This window comes from Magnolia sinica, chromosome 13, assembly GCF_029962835.1.
Source record: "Magnolia sinica isolate HGM2019 chromosome 13, MsV1, whole genome shotgun sequence".
NCBI lineage: Eukaryota > Viridiplantae > Streptophyta > Magnoliopsida > Magnoliales > Magnoliaceae > Magnolia > Magnolia sinica.
The window spans coordinates 778,409-800,690 of record NC_080585.1 but is presented as its reverse complement, the minus strand read 5'-3'; the positions used below and the strand labels follow the sequence as shown (position 1 = coordinate 800,690).

The following is a 22,282-nucleotide window of genomic DNA, read 5'->3' as shown; positions in this document are numbered from 1 at the left end:
AATATTTTTCTGAATAATAATTTTATGATTGCTCAATTACATAACTTATATCGATAACTAAAAAATCATACTTCAAATTAAATTTATTCAAAATGGAAAAATCTCTTAAAAGGCTACATTTATCAAAAATAAAAATGACAAAAGGCTAAATTTATGAACAAGACAAAATCATAACTCCCAAAATAGGGAGATAAAACTGTCTTACAACAATAATACAAAAATGACCAAAAATAGTAATTTTTTTAAAATCTTGATATTATTAATGAAGACTTGCATTTTCTCAAAGGACGATGTTTTCGACCAGTATAGCATAGCAGGTCAGTTGACTCATATGCACTACTACATAAAGATCACACCACTAAATAAAGATTGATAGGTTGTGCGTTTTGTGATGATTCCCAAATTAAAAATTACGACTCTTTTAAACGACAAAATTTTTCATATCTCGAATGGATTTCTTCGAACCAAACATGCTTGGGATCCAATTACATCATACTCCGTATAGGACTAGGTTCAATTTTGACTGATTACTACTATTTTTGTTTGGCTATTTTGGTCCAATTGTGCTAAGAATCCATTTACAGCCTGCACCATTTCACTTTCCAAAAATATAAGGGGCAAGATAATAACAGAGGACTTTCAGGCCCAAATGGGTTCTCGATTTTGTTTAAAAGCAGTTGCATTACGTTTACAAATTAGTTAGCTCTAGAGGGACGTGAATTACCCTCCAGTGGCATGAACTTCCTCTGGTCGGAAGCTATGTGAGGCTCACAGAAATGCCTGTGACAGATCCACTCCCTCCAGATTCTCAAGATTACAACAGGACAGTACTCCTAACATGTCGCAGATTCAAAACTCTGTGGGGGACATGAGTGAGAATGAAAATGTCTTCCCAGGACTGAACATAATGTTTATATGCCATCCAAACAGTTTATATGGTTAATACCACTCAAATAAAATGTAGGCATAAATATCATCCCTATAAAAGACATCCGTAGCCTCCACCAAGTTTCCTGGTTTCAATGGTGGATGTTTTCATTCTTATTGTTTCATGTGGTGTGTCCTACTTGTGTTTCGATCTTCCCGATTTTCGGATTTCTGTCCTATTGTGACATTGAGAAACTGATGGACGGAGTGGATTTGTCAGAAGCATCTTTGTGTGCCTACATAGCTTCCAACCACAGGAACTTGTGGCTAGGTGAACAGGCAATTGGCGTCTGGTCCAAAGAGACCGGGTCCACTGCAACGTCAGTAAGACAAGCTTGTTCTAAAACGTTGTGTTTCCGGCCAATAGTGATGTGAGACTGATATCTAATCTGTCCATTAATGCCCTGTTAATGTTATCATCGGAGACCAAAAGTCACACCAATCCAAACTTGGGTCTTTTCACACCATGTTAAATTGTACCTAAAGCCTCTGAAATCAGGTGATGTGGCCCACCTGAATTTTGAACGGCCTTATTTTTTTTTTCAAAAATCATCTTCAATTTACACTCTCTAACCCCTCTCCTCTAACCAACCTCTCTCTCAGAGTTTAAAAAGGCCTTCTAAAAGCATTGTTCTACAAAACTCTGTTCTGTTACAAAGGAAGATGGGAACTAAACTGGGAAATGAATTTGCAGTCAGTTCTGTTGCAAACCGATTTAACAATCGGTGAAGGGTAAATACGGCTATAAAGACAATGGTTGTGTAACATGCCTCAAGCATTTATTTGTTCTTTCCTTCAATTTTGGGATATTTCAACTAACAATCAAGGCGGAGAAGTACACATTACATCAAACTATTAACGCGGCATGTCTAATGCCAAGATCACATGACTCTTCAAACTATCATCCCCAGCTGTATCACCAGCAGAATGATGTGACGGTTCACCTAATAAGAATTCCATCTCTTCTACATTCTGTTGAACCCATGGATGTTGCTTCAACCTTCTCAATCCCTCTAGCTCCGATGCTATTTCCTTCATTGTAGGCCTTTCATCCCCCTTCACTCTTAAGCATCTCTTTGCAAGTTCTGCGACCGATAAGAGCTGTTGTATGCCCCCCTCATCCACAACTCGAGCCTCTAGAATCTCAAAGAGACGATTTTCTTTCATTGAAGAAATGAAATACATCGATAAGTTTCTCTCTTCTTCAGATCTCTCGAATGAAAGCGGCGTCTTCCCAGTTAAGAGTTCCATAAGAACGACTCCAAAGCTATAAACATCGCTTTTATCTGTTAATTGGCTTGTAAGCAGGTATTCTGGGTCTAGATATCCTAAGGTTCCTTGCACTAACGTTGTCAACTCAGCTTTATCGACGGGAACCAACCTTGACGCTCCAAAGTCAGACACTTTAGCAATATAATTATCATCCAATAGGATGTTAGTAGACTTAACATCTCTATGAAAGATGGGTATTGAAGCTGCAGAGTGCAAGTAGGCAAGTGCTCCTGCAGTTTCTGCCGCAATTCTTAAGCGGTTTTCCCAAGAAAGCGACGCGAAATGGCCCTCATCATGGATGTGGTAGAAGAGAGTCCCATTAGGTATGTATTCATAAACTAACAAAGGAACTTGAGTCTCTAAACAACAGCCCAAGAGCTTCACCACGTTCCTATGGTTGATTTGGGAAAGAATGGCAACCTCATTAATGAACTGCTCGATTTGGCTTTCATCAATTATTTTGGACTTCTTAATTGCAACTACTCTGTTGTCTGATAAAATTCCTTTATAAACTGTACCGTAGCCTCCCTTTCCGAGTATTCGACTCTCATGGTATTTGTTGGTTGCCTTTTCCAGCTCCTCTGCGGTGAATATCTTACTTGTCTCAGCAGAACCTTGGTGATGAGAGATTTGCTGTTGTAATAGCAGACCACCATTTTGCTTGAAGAATTTCTCCTTGAGTTGCATCAGCTTTCTTTTCTTTAATCCCCAGTATAACCAAGAGCCACCAACAAGTAGAAACAAGAGACCCAAACCGACACCTGCATCCACACAAACAGAAAGCTCATGAGTAACAAAGAGAAATGTAACAAACAAAGAGCCAGCGGCAATCTGGTATATTGGTTGCAGTAAACCCTGATAAGCAAAGTTTTCTGAGTAACTGACGTATGGCAACCTATTCTTTTGGTTTTTATTAAAAAGTAATCCATTAGTTGTTTTAAAACCTTTTTTTTTTTTTTTTTGACTTAAAAACCTCACACCTCTCTCTATCAACCCTCTTTCCAACCTAAAAATGAGGCCTCTACCGTGAAGATCATGAGGACCTAAAAATGAGATCAAATGCACGCATCATCATCATAGGCGTAGAAAATCCACTATCCCAATGGAATAGACATCAGTCGAGACTAGGATATAGACGTTGAATTCGTTGAAAAACAGGGGTTAAAATATCTTTTTACAAAGATAACTGATGAAATCGTTTGCCATTTATTAGTCAAGGCCAGACAAGATACCTTTACTTCTAATTTGTTTTGGAAAAGATTTTAAAAGCTGACGATGTTTTACAATAAAATAAGCGCCTGAATGTTAATTACTCTTTTTCTTTTTCTTTTTCTTTTTTAACTCTCTGTTATTATTTTTTATTTTTTGGTTTTGTCAGTGAAAACTGTTGATCTTAAAAGTATGGATTGCTGGGGAGACAGCAACCAACGGTCACAACCTAGCACCAAAAATAAGCTTATCAGTAGCTTCTTATCAGCTTATTAGTTGGGCCATGCACGTTGTAAGGTACCGATTGTTGGAAAAGCTTACCAAAGTCTTGGAAGAAAGAGGAGAGATTAGAAATAGAGAGTAGTTAGTTCTCTAACCTAGCTTTATTCGTTAATAATTAATGATAGCCTTGAGGCTTACATTAAACAGTACACAAAAGGCCCATGAAATCATAAAAGGCACCCAACAAGGTCCATGTCCTATGTGCATGTGCTGCCCATGTGATGGCTGACCAGCCTGATTTTCCTTTAAAGTAATCTATGCTGCAGGGTCCCCGCGATGCCCCGATAGGATGTTGGACTGGAAGCCTCTAAAACAGTTGTAGCCGGCATCGGGTCGAACGCACAGATACATGGGGCCCACTATATTTTGCGGGTAACATCCACTTCAAACATCATGTTCATCTTCTCATGATCACACACTTAGCCGTGAGGCCCAAACTTCAGCCCAATCCAAAACTCATGTACGCCACACCACGGGTAACAATATAAAATCTCCACTAAAACCCCCAACTTACACTTGGTGTGGCCCACCTGAGTGTTGGATCATTCTGATTGTTTTTATTTTTATTTAGAGCGCCAGTTCATTGGCAGATGCTGAAAGTGTTAAATGAGGTATACACACCATGGTTGGCTCTGCCTAGAAACCTGTGATTGGCTTCCCCTTTTGGTTGTTCCTTATGGTGTGGCCCACCAGACTTGCAGATGGGGCTGATTTTTGGCCAGAGGGCCTACAATTGAGGAGCTTCCCTGATGAGAGAGTGGATGTTACACACAACATTATGGATCCCTGAAGCTGTGGTGTGCTTTTGGCTGTGTACAACCGGTGGTGATGTTCCTCACAGGCGGAAATGTTTGCGAGTTAATCAGAGCTCATGTTTCCATGTCATCAATCGCCTCCATAAAATAAATTAGTCAACTTTTAGGTTCGGCTGGAAATAATCATAGATTCTTTTTGTGTCGTTGTGATATCAACATCCCAACATATAATATAAATCGGTACTTTGCTAACCTGCTTCCATGTTGCAGTATTTTAAGAGACATGATCAGCCATGAGAGGTGACTCAGCTCAAAACTCCGCCCAGTCAACTTGACTCACAAACATGTGGGTTCAGTAGGCTATGATATACTCTGTATTGGGGAAAAATATGACAAGTCCGGAGACCCGGTTATGGAATGGACCAACTCTATTGACTTTGCCTAGGAGTTCGAGGCAAGAGAGCTAAATGCCTTAAGGAGAGACTTAGCTCGGTTTATAAGTAATAAAAACTCCTACGGAGACTTATAAAGTCATGAGGGAAAGGCAAATTACATAGATGCATGAAGTTGACTTGGACGACGAGGCAGCAACATCTAAAAGGCCGATTAAAACCTTAAGTTCAGAAGCCGCCTGACCGACCATAAAACTGACCCTATTAGGTCGGTTATAAGGTCAGCTATCGAAGTAAGAGAGAATTCGATTACAGATCGACTTCATTTGGCCCGACAGATGGCAAACAACTTTATCCTTAAAGCCGGCCCAGACTAATTCATTATTAGAGTCAGTCAGAACGGAGCCGAGCAAGGAAAAGATGGTGTGAACTAAAATGCTGTCCCAAAAAATCTCGTAAAAGGATCCCCGATCTCGAAGATCTTAGAATCGGGTAGAGACCAAAAACAGATTAGAAATCAAATCTCCAAGATATCAAGAGAAGAATCCTCATACAATGGGACCCTCCTATACCTATGAATGTAGAGAACTCCAAGCTAAAAAGGTACGCAGAAAACCATACTCAAAAGCTCATATATATGTCCATTCCATTGACTATGGCATCGGAGGGTTCCCAGCTCTAGCCAGGGTCTCCTTTGTTTCATCCTTGCGCAGGTGGAAGGACTGAGGAGGGTGCACCAGTTTTTCGCATCAACACTCTGAATCCTTAGTCGTAAAATGAGACAAAAATGATGCTGATGATGATGATCAGCAGCGATGGACGATGAGCAGTTGCGATTGGGCCGTGGCATCACCAGTGGTTACAGTAACAGCGGTGGCGATAAGGGTGTTCAGATGGAGGAAATGGCAGAGCATAGACAGTGGTTGGTGACTAATTCATTGGTTTAGAAGGTCTGCGAGGCACTGATCAGAAGCTGAGATTGGTTGGCGATGTGGCTAAACAGTAGTGGTGTCCAGATCGAGATCAGGAGTGTGCAACAATGGCCAGAATAGCTCTGATACCATTTGATAAATTAGGAGTATTTTGCCTCCGTCGCTGCCCAGTGGGACCCACAAGATGTGTTCCAATGATTGGAATCATCCGTGCTGTTGTCGCCTAATGGGGCCCACAAGCTGAGTACGTTCCAATGATCAGAATCATTCATGTCGTTGCTGCCCAGTGGGACCCACAAGTTGAGTGTTCCAATGATCAGAATCATTCATGTTTTGCCTTTTAAGAAAAATCATTGACAGGGGTGTGATGGGTGATGCAAATGCACAGATAAATTGAACGAGTCATTTACAAATTATTGAAATTAAGCTCTTCGAATAGTGGTTCACATGTTGAAATGTATCATGTACCAAAATCTATGCTTATTTGACTATCTAACAAAGGATTGGGGGATATTTAATATTGGACATTTAAAAACAAAAATCCAATGTTCTTATTTCAAAAAAAAAAAGAAGAAGAAAAAAACACAAGTGCCTTTGAATCAATGGCTAGAATTTCTCTATTAATTTAATTTTAGGAATGTGACTTGGAAATAATGATTTCCACAAGTCACCTGGCCGGCTCAATAGGAATTAAAATATAACATACAAGTATGGTACCTGCAGATGCATTTGATCATTTCTCATATTTTAAAGATCTTGTCAAGATGGCAAATTGTTGTTACTTTGAAATCAGTAGGAATTTATTTTGGCTGTGACTGAGAGGTGACTTACCTAGAATGACCTTAATTACTGGGAATGCTTCATTCTTTGGAATGCAACCTTGTCCGTCCTTCCTACCATCGCCATAGGTGCTGCCTGGACAAGTACATTCATAACTTCCGTTTGTATTAATGCAATCATGTGTACAAGGATTGGCCTTCTCGCATTCATTAATATCTGCAAGCACATGGAAACTCATTATTTGGAATCAAGACACTTGTGGATTGAAAACCTGAGAAATTTCAAATTTCTCAAATCATTTCCTTGACCTAGTAACAACATATGATTCAAATTGACCATGTTTTAGTTTATTGCTCTGCTATTCGGCTGCCAAGAAAGTGTATACTTAGGCGCATGAATAGGGGGGGTGAATATAACTTTTGGATCACAGGAACGGCCATAGTGGATGGTTAACCATTCCCTAAAATCACTGCCTCCGCCAGAGAATAAAGATAATTTCATAATTAAATACCTTGTCTAAGCTGATGAAGCGGTGATGTAGAATATAAAGATGAATGTTTGGAGGAGCAATCTCGCTTTACCTTGACATCCTTTGGGGAGATATGGATTCCCTTCATACCCATCAAGACAATTGCAGTGGTATCCAAGACCGGTGGTTGAATCAGTGCAGTTGCTATTGTCACGACATGCATAACTTGTCGAGTTTCTACGACGAGATTTTTCACACGTCTCATTCCCTACTCGCCAGTCAAGCACTACTGGAACAAGATCTCTTGTCCTATTGACGAAATCGGGGTCAGTGAGATCCGTCACAGAGAACTGGAAATGGTCTTGCTCAGCCAGGAAAGCGAAGCTGCAATGGTTGAAAGCCCTAGTATTAGATTGGTTGTTTATTCTCGTAGGCAATATATGGAACCACTTGATACCCTTTGGAATGTTGGTCTGGCAACAACCGATGCCAGTGCAAGATCCACTGATCATGCTATCTTGGCTATCACAAACTGGCGTGCAGCCGCTCGTGAAGTTCAAGTTCATGTCCTCAGACCCACCGGTCAGTGCAAACGTGTCGCACCCAAGAACCATCAATTTGTTTGGAGTGTCGGAGAATGTGTATGGGGTCTCACGCAGGACGATAAAGGAAGCTTCAGAGACTTGCTGCCCCAACTTATTGTAGCAGCTGCTAGCTATCCAGTTCTGCAAGCGTATCACTTCTAGCGATGCTTCGATAACTTCAAGGTTACCAGATCCTATGAACGGTTTGGGATGTGAGAAAGAGTCACTACAAATGATCCGAAACCATTCACTTTCATCTCTGTAACAGCCATTTCCGATGCCGAATGGATAGGGAATGCTGATGTTCCCACATTTGTCTGGGCAGCCGGGCAGCGCTTGTGAAGCTGCTGAAGCTGAAGCTGCTGCTGCTGTTATTAGCCATATGAGATGAAGCAACAGATGCAATGCCATCCCTCCTCTCCTCTGCCCTTTTTTGGAATCCCACATCAAATGTTGTTTCTGTTATACTTCCCATCGTTGACGTGCTCCTCGCATCAACAGTGTTTTTCACTATTCACTTGGTTGACTGAGTTTACGAGGCGAATATGAGTCCGGATCCTCTGTTTGCCAAAACCACGACTTTCCTGCTTTTTTCCTACTTTGCTGTATAGTTATTGGTCCTATCTCGGTAAGCGATGCATCATTAAATGCATTACACAATGACACGGTCCAATTAGATTGCAACAACCAGTTTTGCTGCTTGACGCAAACAGAGGATCCGTATTCGGTGGATATGTACCTATTGTTATACCATAATTGGGGACCATAGCCGTAGATCAGGGGTCATGTTTCTAAGATCAAACCTGTAGATCTGACCTTACACAAGTTAGATAACGGTAGATACCTAAAAAAAATCTAAAGAATTCGTCCAACCGATCCTTCTCAGAGGAAATAATGGTTAAAACGAGTTTATATTAAAAGGAAATTAAATATTTAAATAATTCAAGGTTTGAAATATTCTTACGGGACATTTATTTTATTTTTATTTTTTGTATCCTCTACCCCCATGCACCGTAATGCCCATCATATAACAGTCTGGATCACTGAAACATGGCCCTGATCCAGCAGCTAATGTTCCAAAGAATTCCGGGGGATATTAGAGGAACTTGGTTCTGGATGGGTAAGGAATTGGGAAACATCTATTTATAAGAAGGTACTGTGGTTTGGTTTATGATTGCGTTGTGCATGTATGATCTTCTTTCCCGTTTGTGTATAGCTTGATGAGGAATAATGGACGATCCAATGTACGAAATCAAGATGGGTACTGGACTTCCCATCTATGATATTAGGTGGGAACAAATCAAGAAGGTTGCTCGATTACCCTGTCTGCAATAGAAAAACTCGAAGAAACTTTGACCAAGTTGGCCTGACTTTTTCGATGTTCACTCTTACAAAATGTCCTCACCTAAGACTTTCGATCCCTTGAGGTTTATTGAACTTGTTTAAACCAATTCAAAATTGGAGCCGTCAACTTTTAATGGAGTCCGAAGACCAACTGTTACCCTCACCAACCCCAAGGAACATAGTACACTCAGGGTTTTAGTTTGTGCAAGCGGGGCATACGGTTCAGTCATCCAGACCATTGATCTGTCAACACCTGCTGTAGATGGACCATGCCCCAAAAATCTACTATTAAGGAAATTTTCAGGGTCTTGTTCGTTCATCAATAGTGTGGACTCGTTCATCAATAGTGTGGACAAACATATGATTTTTTTTTTATTTTTTATTTTTTGTTTTATCTTTTTTTATTTTTATTTTTTCTAATTCTGTTACCCTTGAAGACCGTAGTCAAAACGGGAGAAGGATTGAGCATTTGGCATGAAGATCCTGTGATGGGAAACTAGGAGGGGTTAACGTGATGTTTTTGAGAAATTTACTCTGTCCAGCCCTATTTTGAGATATGTTAGGACATGGACTAAATAAGCCAAATCTAAAACTTAAGTAAACCATACCAAAAGAAACAGTGATTATTGAAATTCTAGTGTTGAAACATTCGTAGCAACAAAGGTTTTGGATGAGGCAAACCTGTTTGCGTTTTCAGTTCATTCACTAAGAATGCCCTTATGAATGGTATGGATGAAGATTTGAGTCACCAGGCCTCGTTTAGAGAGATGGTGTCTCTGCCATGTATGAATTTTGTTCCTGTGCACGGTCCTTTCAATTTCACGCATTAGCTAGTTTACACCTTGTCTTATGACATTTCACAAACATCACCCCCACCAACCTTCTTCTCTTAAGTAATTTGTGTTAGTCAAAACCGTGATATAAGGAGCGGCTCATCTAGGCCTCACCTAATGAGATACCAGATCGATTCACTCGTCTAGGCCTTGAAACTGGACACAGCAAGACCTAACCTAGTGAGATATCAGAATGATTTGCAATTTAGATTATAGCTCATGTGTAGTGCCGACGCCAGGAAGATTTGATCCCAACAGAGGATTCTTCATGCATGTATCCAAATTAAGCCTGATCCGGTGAAGATGATTAAGAAATAAAAATAAAAGTCACTTGCAATGGAAGAATGTGTAGGAAGGTGAAAGAGTCCATGATGAGCATAATAACAATAAAATTATCTAAATATAATAATATGACGGCTATGAAAAATAAATAAAATAAAGAGGCTGTCAATGTGCACAAATGTAACCCTGAACTCTTGCCGTTGCCCCCCCTGGGTTGAAATGCTAAGCTGCCCACTAGTTCTTGTCAGAACTCATAATCACTTTTTGATATATAATGTAAGCGTAAAATCTGAACTATCCACATGATGCAGCATCCCATAAACTTTTAAGGCCCAACTTTCAGCCTGATCCAAAACTCTGGTGGGCCATGGAAAAAGAAAACAGTTGGCTCCCTCGATATCTCTCTCTTTGCTATGGCCCATCAGAGTTTTGGATCAAGCTGACTGTTGGGCCGTACGAGGTTTCATGGGGTGCCACATCACATGGGCCATTTGGATTTTGTTTAGGTTTTGTGCCAATGATACATGTATAAAAAGGTGGGCATCGGTGCTCAAGTAAGAAGGTGCCAGGTGAGCATGACTGAGGGCAAGCTCAGGTCCCTGAGATCATGCCCTTACCCTCCCCTGTTGAAAAGGCAAAGTTTCCCATTTCTTGTTGTGTACCCAATCTGTTCATAAGCTATCATGGTTGGTTTAGCCAAGCCATTGGACACCATCATAAATGGACCATGCCTCAAAAATTCTTCAATCAGTCTCCTAATGGTGGAATCTTTTGTCTTTACTCTGAAATAGACCATCATAAATGGACTATTTGCCAAGGCACCTGATTTGACAACTTACTTTTTGACATGGTAACCGAAAGCATTGGAAAATATATATGGGTTCCACTGTGATGCATTTCTCTTATCAACACTGTTCATCCATTATGCATTTTGAATTTATAGTATGAGCAAAAAAATGAGATATATCCAAAACTTAAGTGGACCACACCATACGAAAACAGGAATAGAATACTTACTGTTAAAAACTCTGTGAGGCCACTGTTTCTTTTGGTGTGGGCCACCTGAGTATTGGATCATCCTCATTTTTTGGCTCATACCTCAAAATATCTTGGTAAAACATATGAACAGAATTAATATATCATATACATTACCTTGAGGTTCAAAAAGTTTAAATAGCTATTTGAACCGTTTCCTAATGTAGAAGTTTCCCTCGATTTTCAAACCGAGGAAATGATAATAATTACCCATTTCCTGAGTATTTACCCAAGCTCATGGAAATCAAATACGCCCAAGATATATTAGTTCAAAACAATTTTTGGGCATGGCTGATGATGGGGATGTCAGATTGACGCAATGGTCCCTTGATGGATGACCCACAGAGAAGGTGGGGCCCACACAATGTCCACATCAACGTGGGCTCCACAAGATGGGCAGTGGACATTAAAAGTAGGCCCCATATGATGAATGGCCCACAACAAGGTGGGCATAACATAATAGTACTCTCCACATCAAGGGTCAACCCCTAATAAGGAATGGCTCACTTTCAAGGTGGGCCTTGCATGATGGATGACCCATATCAATGGTGAGGCCAACATGATGGATGGTCCACATCAAAGGTGGGATCCACATGATGAGCAGTGGATATTGAAGATGGGCCTCACAAGATGGATGAGGTGTATCAAGGTGGGACCTACATTAGGACAATCCACATCAAAGCTTGGTTCTTAATGATGAATGGCCAACATCCAACGCGGGCCGTCTGATGGACAATCCATGTTAAAGGTGGGCCCCACCTGATGGATGGTCCACATCCAATGCCCGACATGATGAACGACCCACGTCCAAGGTGGACCCCACAAGGTGGATGATTCACATTGAAGGTAGGCCCCACAAGATGCTTTACATTGAAGATAAATGACCAAGGTGAGCTCAACATAATGAATAATTCACCTTGATGTATGTGTTTTATATGCATGTTGTCCATCCATTTTGCCAACTCATTTTAGGCAGGGGGGTCAATGGCCAGGCTCAGGCATGCCAAAATCAGAATTTGGAATAGACCCGGCCTGACGGCCAGCTCAAAACAGTTTAAAATCCAGGCGAAAAAACAACCTTAGTCCTGGCCCATTAAGCCCTAATTTTAGGGCTTAAGGCCCATAAATGAAAAAGATTGAAAGTTTAAGTGGACCACACCACAAAAAACAACATGGATAATGACACCTAATGTTGAAACCAATTCCAAGGGCCCACCGTAATACTTATTTCCCACCCAATCTGTTGATAAGGTCACACAGACCTGGATGAAGGAAAAACACAAAAATATCATCTTGATCCAACACTTGTGTGGCCCCAAGAAGTTTTTAATGGTGGGCATTCAATTAACACTGTTTCATGTGGTGTGGTTCACTTGAGCTCTTGATCTGTTTCAGGTTTTAAGTTCATGTCCTAAAATGAGCTGGCACACAGATGATCAGTGAGATATAAAACACATACATCATGGTGGACCCCACAGCTCCCAACGCATAAACGTTTGGTTTTGGATAGAATCTGTGAAGACGCTTGGACTGTCTTCGACCAAGCGCTGTCTTTTATACTCCTGATCGTCGAGGTGGTCTATCAGTAAACAGTAAACATTTTGCGAGAATCTTCAACTCTACCTGATATTTTTATGGAAAATACTAAAAGGGATCAGTGATCCACGTGCCAGATGCAATTCTTTTATTGGATGGATAAGATTCTTCGGCTATTGTAGTTTACCAGAGTTGTCGAGTCTAATTGAGTCGACTCGACTGGGTTTAAAGTCGATCGAGTCGAGTGATACCCGCAGGTCAGGCCGATGGGAACATCAGGTCAGCCAGATATGATATAGATTTTAGACGATTGGCCAATTTCTCAAAACCTGTATTTAATTTTCATATGAACCACCTAATGATCGAACCAGCCTCATTTTTGACACATCATGAAACCTGGCCAATGTGTACCACCTGATGAGCCGCTCTGATTTCACACGTGTATTCCAGTTTACACGTCTGGATGAGGTTTATTTTCATACTGCACATGAATGCACTTAATATTCCTCACACCGTCTCTTCTGAGAAATGCTAATCCTAGACACTTTGATGAATGCTGATTCCAAACAACTCGCAGTCTTCAAGCACCAAACAAAAACCACACTTACCAAGTGTTACATTAGTGGGTGGGATCTAAGACGTACGTTAATAGAGTTGTCCCCACAGTGATGATCCTAAGCCCAAACATTTGTCTGATCCATTTATTAGATGGACCGCACATGCATATAGATATAGAAAGTTAGATACAGAGGTATGCAACGTTCTAGGATTGAACACATGCATTAGAGGTGGCCATCTGATAAATGTCACAGATCCGTGGACATGCCCACGTTGTCACATATAGTAAGTTTCTGTTTAGCACCAGATGCATCTGAAAGTAGCTTTCATTTGTCTTTTTATGCCATTTGAGTTCCTAATTTAATTTCTTGGATGCGTACCTCCTGAACATGCATGTACTCGACAAGATAGCTAGCAACGTTGGAGTTCCAAAGCCCAAATGGTTTCTTGATTTTGTTTAAAAGCAAGAGTTGTAGTTGGTTTACAAATTAGTTAGGTTCAATGAGGCTGGCTCTCTGCAACATTTGTAGAACATGCTTAATCTATAACAGGGCGTGTGGGGCCAACAATGTGAGAATGATATCTAGTCTGCCCATCAGGTTCCCTCATCTTTGGAGACCAAAACTTGTGCCGATCCAAACTTGGTGATGCACTTTCTAATAGCACAAATCAAGATGGGAATCCAGCCATGAAACCGTCCCAAGCCTTGGTATTCAGCTTATGATTTCCAGTCCAATTGCATTTAAGAGTCTTTATGATGCATGCCTTTGGAACCATATTGTTGTGCAGATGTTGAGGTTTGGGGGGCTGCCACCACAAAGCCGACTACATTGAAGTTTAGGAGGCTGCCACGACAAAGCCGACTGCGATGACAGTGAGTCTGAGATCAGGATTTTGGATATCTGTGAGTGCCACAAACAGGGGTGACGAATGACGGCGAGTAGAATGCTGATGGTGAGCGATGGACTCAAAGAATGATGGCCCAAGTAAACTGCTCTTACACCATGACAACACAAGATAATGTGGAGAATTTCCCAATGTTTTTTTTTTTAATTTATTTATTAATTTAGCTTTAATAGAATTTATTTATAAAGATATGCAACTTACGATCTATATTATGAATCTTGTTATGAAAAGAAGAAAACTAACATACAATCTATATTATGTAAAGAAATAACATGCTATAGAAAATGGAAGAATTTAGAATTAAAGTATGTCTTTCTGGAAATTGGATTCTTAACGGAATTGACTCATGACTTACACAAGTCTTTTTCGAAGTCTTCTTGTGTTTGTATGTTTGAAATAGTGTTATGCTTGACTAGAGTCGTCACTAACCGATTGACTCATTTTTATAGTTGGCTAGATCCTATAGAATCGCTAGGGGAGAGAATCCAAAGATTCCCTCTTGTAAGATGACTCTTTGATTTGTGTTCAGAGATTCAAGATAAGGACAGTCAATCTTTCTTCTTCTTCTTCTTGTCTTTTTTTTTAAAAAAAATTATTTTATATATATATATATATATATATATAAAATTTTAACGAAATAAAATGACCTTTAAAAGACCTAAAAGCTTTGTTCTACAAAACTCTGTTCTGTTAGAGACGAAGACCTGAACTGAACCTGAAAGTGAACTTGCTGTCAGTTCTGATGCAAATTGCTATAACAATCGGTAGAGCATAAATATTACTTTAAATACAATGGTTGTGTGACATGCGTCAAGCCATTATTTGTGTTTTTCTCCAATTTTGGTATATTTGGACTAACAAATCAAGACCCAAAGGAAGTACAAATGACATTAAACTCTATATTACCGTGGCATGTCTAACGCCAACATCACCTGGTTCTTCAAACTATCATACCCGATTGTATCACCAGCAGAATAATGTGACGGTTCGCCTAGCAAGCTCTCGGTCTCTTCTACATTCTGTTGAACCCATGGATGTTGCTCGAACCTTCTCAATCCCTCTAGCTCCGATGCTACTTCCTTCATTTTAGGCCTTTCATCCCCCTTCACTCTTAAGCATCTCTTTGCAAGATCTGCGACTGCTACGAGCTGTTGTATGCCCCCCTCGTCCACAACTCGAGCCTCTAGAATCTCAAAGAGACGATTTTCTTTCATTGACGAAATGAAGTACATTGATAAGTTTCTCTCTTCTTCAGATCTCTCAAATGAAAGCGGGGTCTTCCCAGTTAAGAGCTCCACAAGAACTACTCCGAAGCTATAAACATCACTTTTGTCTGTTAATTGGCTTGTAAGTAGATATTCTGGGTCCAGATATCCTAAGGTTCCTTGCACCAACGTAGTCAACTCAGCTTTATCAACGGGAACCAATCTCGACGCTCCAAAGTCAGATACTTTGGCAGTATAATTATCATCTAATAGAATGTTGGTAGTCTTAACATCTCTATGAAAGATGGGTATTGAAGCTGCAGAGTGCAAGTAGGCAAGTGCTCCTGCAGTTTCAGCGGCAATCCTTAAGCGGCTTTCCCAAGAGAGTGAGGAGACATGGCCCTCATCATGGATGTGGTGGAAGAGAGTCCCATTAGATATGTATTCATAAACCAACAGAGGAACTTCAGTCTCTAAACAACAGCCCAAGATCTTGACCACGTTTCTGTGGTTGATTTGCGAAAGAATGGCAACCTCATTAATGAACTGATCGATTTGGCTTTCATCAATTACTTTGGACTTCTTAATCGCGACTACTCTCTTGTCTGACAAAATTCCTTTATAAACTGTACCATAGCCTCCCCTTCCAAGAATTTGACTCTCGTGGTATTTGTTGGTTGCCTTTTCGAGCTCTTCTGCAGTGAATATCTTACTGGTCTCAGCAGTACCTTGGTGAAGAGAGATTTGCTGTTGCAATAGCAAACCACCATTTTGCTTGAAGAATTTCTCCTTGAGTAGGATGAGCTTTCTTTTCTTTAATCCCCAATATAACCAAGAGCTACCAACAAGTAGAAACAAGAGACCCAAACAAATACCTGCATCCACGCACACAGTAAGCTCATGAGTTTCAATATTTGTTCTAATCAACAAAGACCGACCTGCAATCTGGTCTTTTGGTGCAGTAAACCCTCGCAAATGAGGTTTTATTTTTCTAATCAAAACTCATGTTTCATGGAGGGAACATGTCACCAATCCCCTCCATGAAATAAAATGGTCAACTTTTAGGTTGGTTGAAATAATTAATCATAGATTCTTGTGTGCGTTGTAATATCACCATCCCAACAACTAATAAATCAGTATGTTGCCAATTCAATTAATTAGCCGGTATTTTAAAAGACATGATCTTATACAACAGGTGATTCAAAGGACATGATCATATACAACAGGTGATTCGACTCGAAACTTGGCTCAGTCAACTCGACTCAGCTAAAAATCAACCTAGTTTCTATGAAACTTGTTGGCGAGCTCGATTCTGTTCAGACTCGGCACGACTTGTCGAGTCAGCTCACCTACTCGGTCAACTCGACAAGATTCATCATGACTAGTCTGCTCTTGTTGCGAATCAAATTGGCAACCTTAAAAATAGAGGATACCACGTGTACCAATAGGCCTACACTGCTTTGGTGCTCTTGACTATTTTTATGCTCATACTATTCGAACTACCTCTTATTTGAAATTTTTTATTTATACTGAGTCGATTCAAATCTAGTCGACCAATTTGATATTGAGTTAAGTTTCGAGTTTTTAAACTATGAACTCAATTGTGCATTCAAATCAGTCTGGTCCAATTTGGTATACGGCAAAAGTTCAAGCATTATTCGGCATAGATATTTAAAAATATGGTTAAAAATCCAGCCATAAAATACAGAAACATGCAGCTAAAGGTCGGTGATGGATTTTTTCAGGTATAATATAGTTTTCTTGAAAAGTTTTGGATAAAAATTAGGTTATACATATGCTTATATGCATGTTACCCTGTGTGTAAATTTAACCGTCCAGATGTAGAGATAGGTTCCTCTATGAATCAATGTGGAAGGGCTTACTTATACAAGTCATCTACCTGCGTGTAAATCTTTATTCACCTGACTGTAAAAGTCATTTTCCAGCACATGCATGCACTATTGCCTATGTTGGGCCCACCATGTTGTGTATACCATCCAACCTATGAACTGAGCCCAACAGATGATACAATGACTAAAAAATTAGGTCAATCCAATCATTAGTAGGTGGGCCACACCATAGAAGCCAACAGAAAACCCCGCAAAGCCCAACTTTCATGATGGGCTGACTATGATGGACAGGTTGAATGTCATACAAACAGCTAAGTGGGCCCCATGCACAGCATGTATAGGACAAGTTCATTCTACGCCAGTCATGTAAAGGAAGCGACTTAAAAAAAAAAAAAAAAAAACCATAGTAAGTGTTTGTTTGGCTTCAATACTCTCAATACGACCACTAATTAATAATCCTTTTTCTTTTTTTCCTATGACCACACTTCACCGATGATTTAACCTTTAATTTTCCACTGAAAATTCAATTTTACTTGTTCTAATTGATCTAAAGGTTGTCATAGCCCCAACAATTAATGCACTCTGCATAATTTTCTCTAGGTGGCCCGTACAGAAAAGATTGAACATCATGAATGGTTTCCATCATCGAACAGCTCAACATGTGGGCCCAGAGAGGCTTTCCAATACAAAAAATAAATTGACCTAGTTATGAATATTTATTTAGATGTATCATGTAATAAAAATCATGCTTATTAATTAATAACCATTACAGTAGGGGACATTAATTTATCAGATGGTTAAAAATGAAATATCTAACAGCTCGCTTTTGCTTTTAACAAACGAGAAAGGAGCAGGGAAAGAACAAAAGGAGGAAGAAGAGAAAGGAGCAGAGGCTGGGTTTTTTTCATTCTCTCTTGGCTTTTTTTTTTTTTTTTTTAAAAACAGTATCATATTATACATGGATTCATATAAATCCTGTATTATTCACGTTTTAAATGTTTTTTTTATAATAAATACTTGAATTCATCTGTACTTGAAAAAATATAACTATGGAGAAACTACAAATCAGTCTGATCCAAACTCATAAACTTGTTTTGTGTGCTACCACCTTTCTGAAAAACTTTAAATAATAATAATAATAAATAAATAAATAATAAATAAATCTCATCCAAACTTAATTGGGCTGCAATGCAGAACAATGTAGAAACCTGCGTAAGACCTCTAAATTTACATATTGTTGACTAACCAGATGTGGAATAGCCTTTTTTATATTTAAGTGGGGATGGATTAGATGGAGTATGCACAATATGGTTGGCTCCACTGGGAAGGTTTTATTGGTTTGGTATTCCCTCCCAAATGTTCCTCATCATTATAGCCCACCTGAGTTTCTGATCGGGCTGATTTTTTTCCTCCAGGACCTAATGGACCAGGTGGATTGGATGCTTATTTGAGGTGGGCCCCACAGCTACCCGTTACCACCACAAGTTATGGTGGAACAGGCACTATATGGAACACACCTCGACCTACAAACTCAGCCATGCTAAGCTAGGACATCCAAAGCCACACTGACCTAGATGGAAAGTCAGCTAGTCCACTCATCATGTGGGCTACATTATTCAAATCAATGGATGGCCTGCATACGACTCAACATACTTCTCCACCTGATGATTGGATTAGCTTGGTCTTAGGGCCAACTGATATTTCATGGTTGGGCCTACCATTCATACTGCTTGGAAGTCCTACGTTCGTGGCACATAACTGGAAAGACTGGGTTGCGTGCTAGCTTAGCATGCTTGGAATTGTTGATCAGTTCTCACATTTTAAAGATCTTGTCAAGACAACAAAATGTTGTTAATTTTCAATCAGAAGAAATTTCATATGGCTGTGATTGAGTGGAGAATTACCTAGAATGACCATAATTAATGGAAAAGGTTTTCCCTTTCTGATGCAACCCTTTCCGTCCTTTCTACCATCCCCATGGGAGCCACGAGGGCAAGAACAATTATAACTCCCCTGTGTATTAATGCAAATCTCTTGGCATAAATTGGCCTTTGGATTCAAGCACTCATTAATATCTGCAAGCACATAGAAACACATTACCGTCAATGATTGAAAACCTGATAAATTTAGACTTTCTCAAATCATTCCTTGACCAACTACAACAGATGATTGAAACTGTCCATGTTCTGGTGCCCTGTTATTCATGTTGAAGAAAATTGGGCTTCCTAGATGATTCAGGTCAGCACTGTGATGATTTACCACATTGAAAAGAATTTTTTTAATGGCTCACATGGACTCCAAAACTCTTAAGGTTAGTATAATCACAAGTGATTATTGGACCATAGCTTAGTTATAAAAGCACATTGATATTGGTCCAGACCATAGGAACATGTCAGCATGTTGGCTCCAATGGACCATAGCTTAGTTATAAGAGCACATTGATGGTCCACGCCATTGAAAGATGTCAGCATTGGAAAAACACAAACTGTATCCTGTACCGCCATAGTCATCCAGAAAGCTTATATGGGGCAATGGTTGAGGCTGGTTTCTCTACAGGCCCTTGTAGTGTGAGCTTATTCTACAAGTCATGGAAGTGGGGCACACCATGTTTTGTCTACACATGACATCCAACCAGCAGGATTGCCTCACCAAGAAATTTAAAATCACCAAAAATCAGGCTGATTAATCAACCATCCTAATCACCACCATGTGAATTTGAAGGTTTTTGGGTGGCTTTCTGTTGTTTTCTATGACTTTTGGGGCATCTTAGAATCATTGTTGGGCTCGCTCAACGTAGGGAGGGGATGAAATATACAATTATGTGGACCGAACACGCGTAATAGCGTATAATCAAGTGTAGGAATAGGTGAATAGGCAAGTGAATTACTGTTAGAACAGAGGACCCAGCCTTGTTGGATGGTTGCCCCTGAAAGCATCACCTCTACCAGCGAATTATGATAATTCCAAAAACACCTCGGCTAACTTGATGAACGGGTGATGATATAGTATAAAGATGAATGTTTGGAGGAGTAATCTCGCTTACCTTGGCATCCTCCAGGGAGATAAGGATTCCCTTCATACCCATCAAGGCAATTACAGTGGTAACCAGGACCGTTGGCTGAATCAGTGCAGTTGCTATTGTTACGACATGCAAAACTGGTTGAGTTTCTATTACGAGCTACTTCACACGTCTCATTCCCCACCGCCCAGTCAAGCGCCACTGGAACAAGATTGCTGGTCCTATTAACAAAATTCGGATCATAATTGAGATCCGTCACAGAGAACTGGAACTGGTCTTGTTCGGCCAGGAAAGCGTAGCTGCATGGGTTGAATGCCCAGATATCAGTGTGGTTCTTTAAGCTCGCGGGCTCTACCTGGAAAAACTTGAGACCCTTTGGAATGGCGGTCTGGCAACAACCGATGCCAGCGCAAGATCCATTGATCATTCCCTCTTGGCTAGCACAGAGCGATATGCAACCGCCTGTGAAGTTCACGTCAGGCGCTTGGATCACCGCTAAGGTGTCACACCCAAGGACCGTGAATTTGTTAAGAGTGTCAGAGAACGTGTATGGGGTCCCACGCAGGCCGATCCAGGGAATAGAATGAGAGACTAGCCCGCCCGACTCATTGTAGCATTTGTAAGCTATCCAGTTCTTTATGCGCACCACTTGTAGCGATGCTTCGATGACTTCAAGGTTACCTGCTATCAAGGGTTGGGGAGGTGAGAAAGAGTGACTACAATTGATTCGAAACCATTCATTTTCTTCTCTGTAACAGCCATCGCCGATGCCGAATGGATATGGAATACTGATGTTCCCACATTTGTCTGGGCAACCGGGCAGCGCCTGTGATGCTGCTGAAGCTGATGCTGTTAGCCATATGAGATGAAGCAACAGATGCAATGCCATCTCTCCTTTCTTTCTTGCTTTCTTTCCTTCTTCTGCCTTTGTTTGGAGTACCAAATTAAATGTTCTTTTCTTTAATACTTCCTATCGTTGACGTGCTCCTCGATCACCAGCGCTTTATTTTTTTTTTTTAATACTATATATTGGGTTGGTTGACTGAGTTTACAGGGTGAAGATGTATTGCCACACGATAAGCAGGGACAATAGTCGTGGATTACGGGTTATGTTTCAAAGATCGAAGTTGTTCATCTGACCTAATACAGAAAATGGTGGGCTACCTTAAAAATCTAAAGAATTCGATGATCCCATCTTTGTCCCACGAAACAAAGGTTAACACGTGTTTATGTTCACAGCAAAGGAGTTAAATGATCCAAGGGCTGAAATATTGTAACGGTAGATTTTTATTTTATTTTATTTTCTATGCTGTATTTCCCTGCCCCGCAAGGCCATCACATAACATCTTGGATCATTGAAACAGAACCAAATCCAGCAGCTAATTTCCCGGAGAGTCTCATATCTCGGCTCTTCCAGACTATTGTAGGAGCTTCAAGGGGAGATTATAGGCAACTAGGATTCTGATGGATCATGAATTGGCAAAGGTGGGGCCGGCCCTGTCTAGAGTGTGTGTGCGTAGGTCATGGGATATCCAAAAATCAGCCGTAACCGGAACACAAGTCAGCCAGGTCATTGGAAAGATGGTCTACAGTATCTAAAAGCACTCGGTGGGATCCAAGTGATGGGAATTTTTCCCCAGGCTCGACTGGTCGTGAGCTTCACTCGACTAGTCGAGGGCTGGTGCACGACTAGTCGTGAACTGGCTTGACTCTTTTTCCAGTGAATTGTGGTTTTTTGATTTCTGAGGTTCTCGACCAGTCGTGGGATGTGCTTGACCGGTCGAAAGTGCCGCTCGACTAGTCGAGGAATCTACACGACCAGTCGAGCTTACACAAATTTGAGTCCAGATCTTATGCGGATTGTGGAAATCTGAGGCGGTTTCGCAAAGAGTGCGAAAGGAAGTTTCCTAAACTATAAATAGGGGTGCCTAATGCCTTTCTAGGTAATGTAAGAGATAATGCAAGAGAGTTTCCTAAAGCTTTACAAGGGTTTGCTAAAGGGTTTAGGGCTATCAAAGGTGTGTGAGTGTGTGTGTGTGTGTATGTGAGAGAGAGCGAGAGAAAGAGAGAGAGGAAGTTTGTGGAAAGGAGGTTATTCTCGTAGCGGTGATC

The 22,282-nt window shown here is 40.5% G+C and overlaps 1 protein-coding gene across 1 annotated transcript; it reads right to left on the bottom strand.

Moving 5' to 3' along the window:
• Nucleotides 1-1,457: 1,457 nt before the first annotated feature.
• Nucleotides 1,458-21,181, bottom strand: LOC131223944 (uncharacterized). The gene is made up of 7 exons (XM_058219543.1): nucleotides 20,195-21,181; nucleotides 19,056-19,226; nucleotides 15,003-16,176; nucleotides 8,924-8,928; nucleotides 7,131-8,030; nucleotides 6,601-6,765; nucleotides 1,458-2,960 (listed from the first exon to the last, which is right to left on the bottom strand). Exons 1-7 carry the CDS (start codon nucleotides 21,057-21,059, stop codon nucleotides 1,783-1,785), a joined length of 4,458 nt encoding a protein of 1,485 aa, XP_058075526.1. The 5' UTR covers nucleotides 21,060-21,181; the 3' UTR covers nucleotides 1,458-1,782.
• Nucleotides 21,182-22,282: the final 1,101 nt, after the last annotated feature.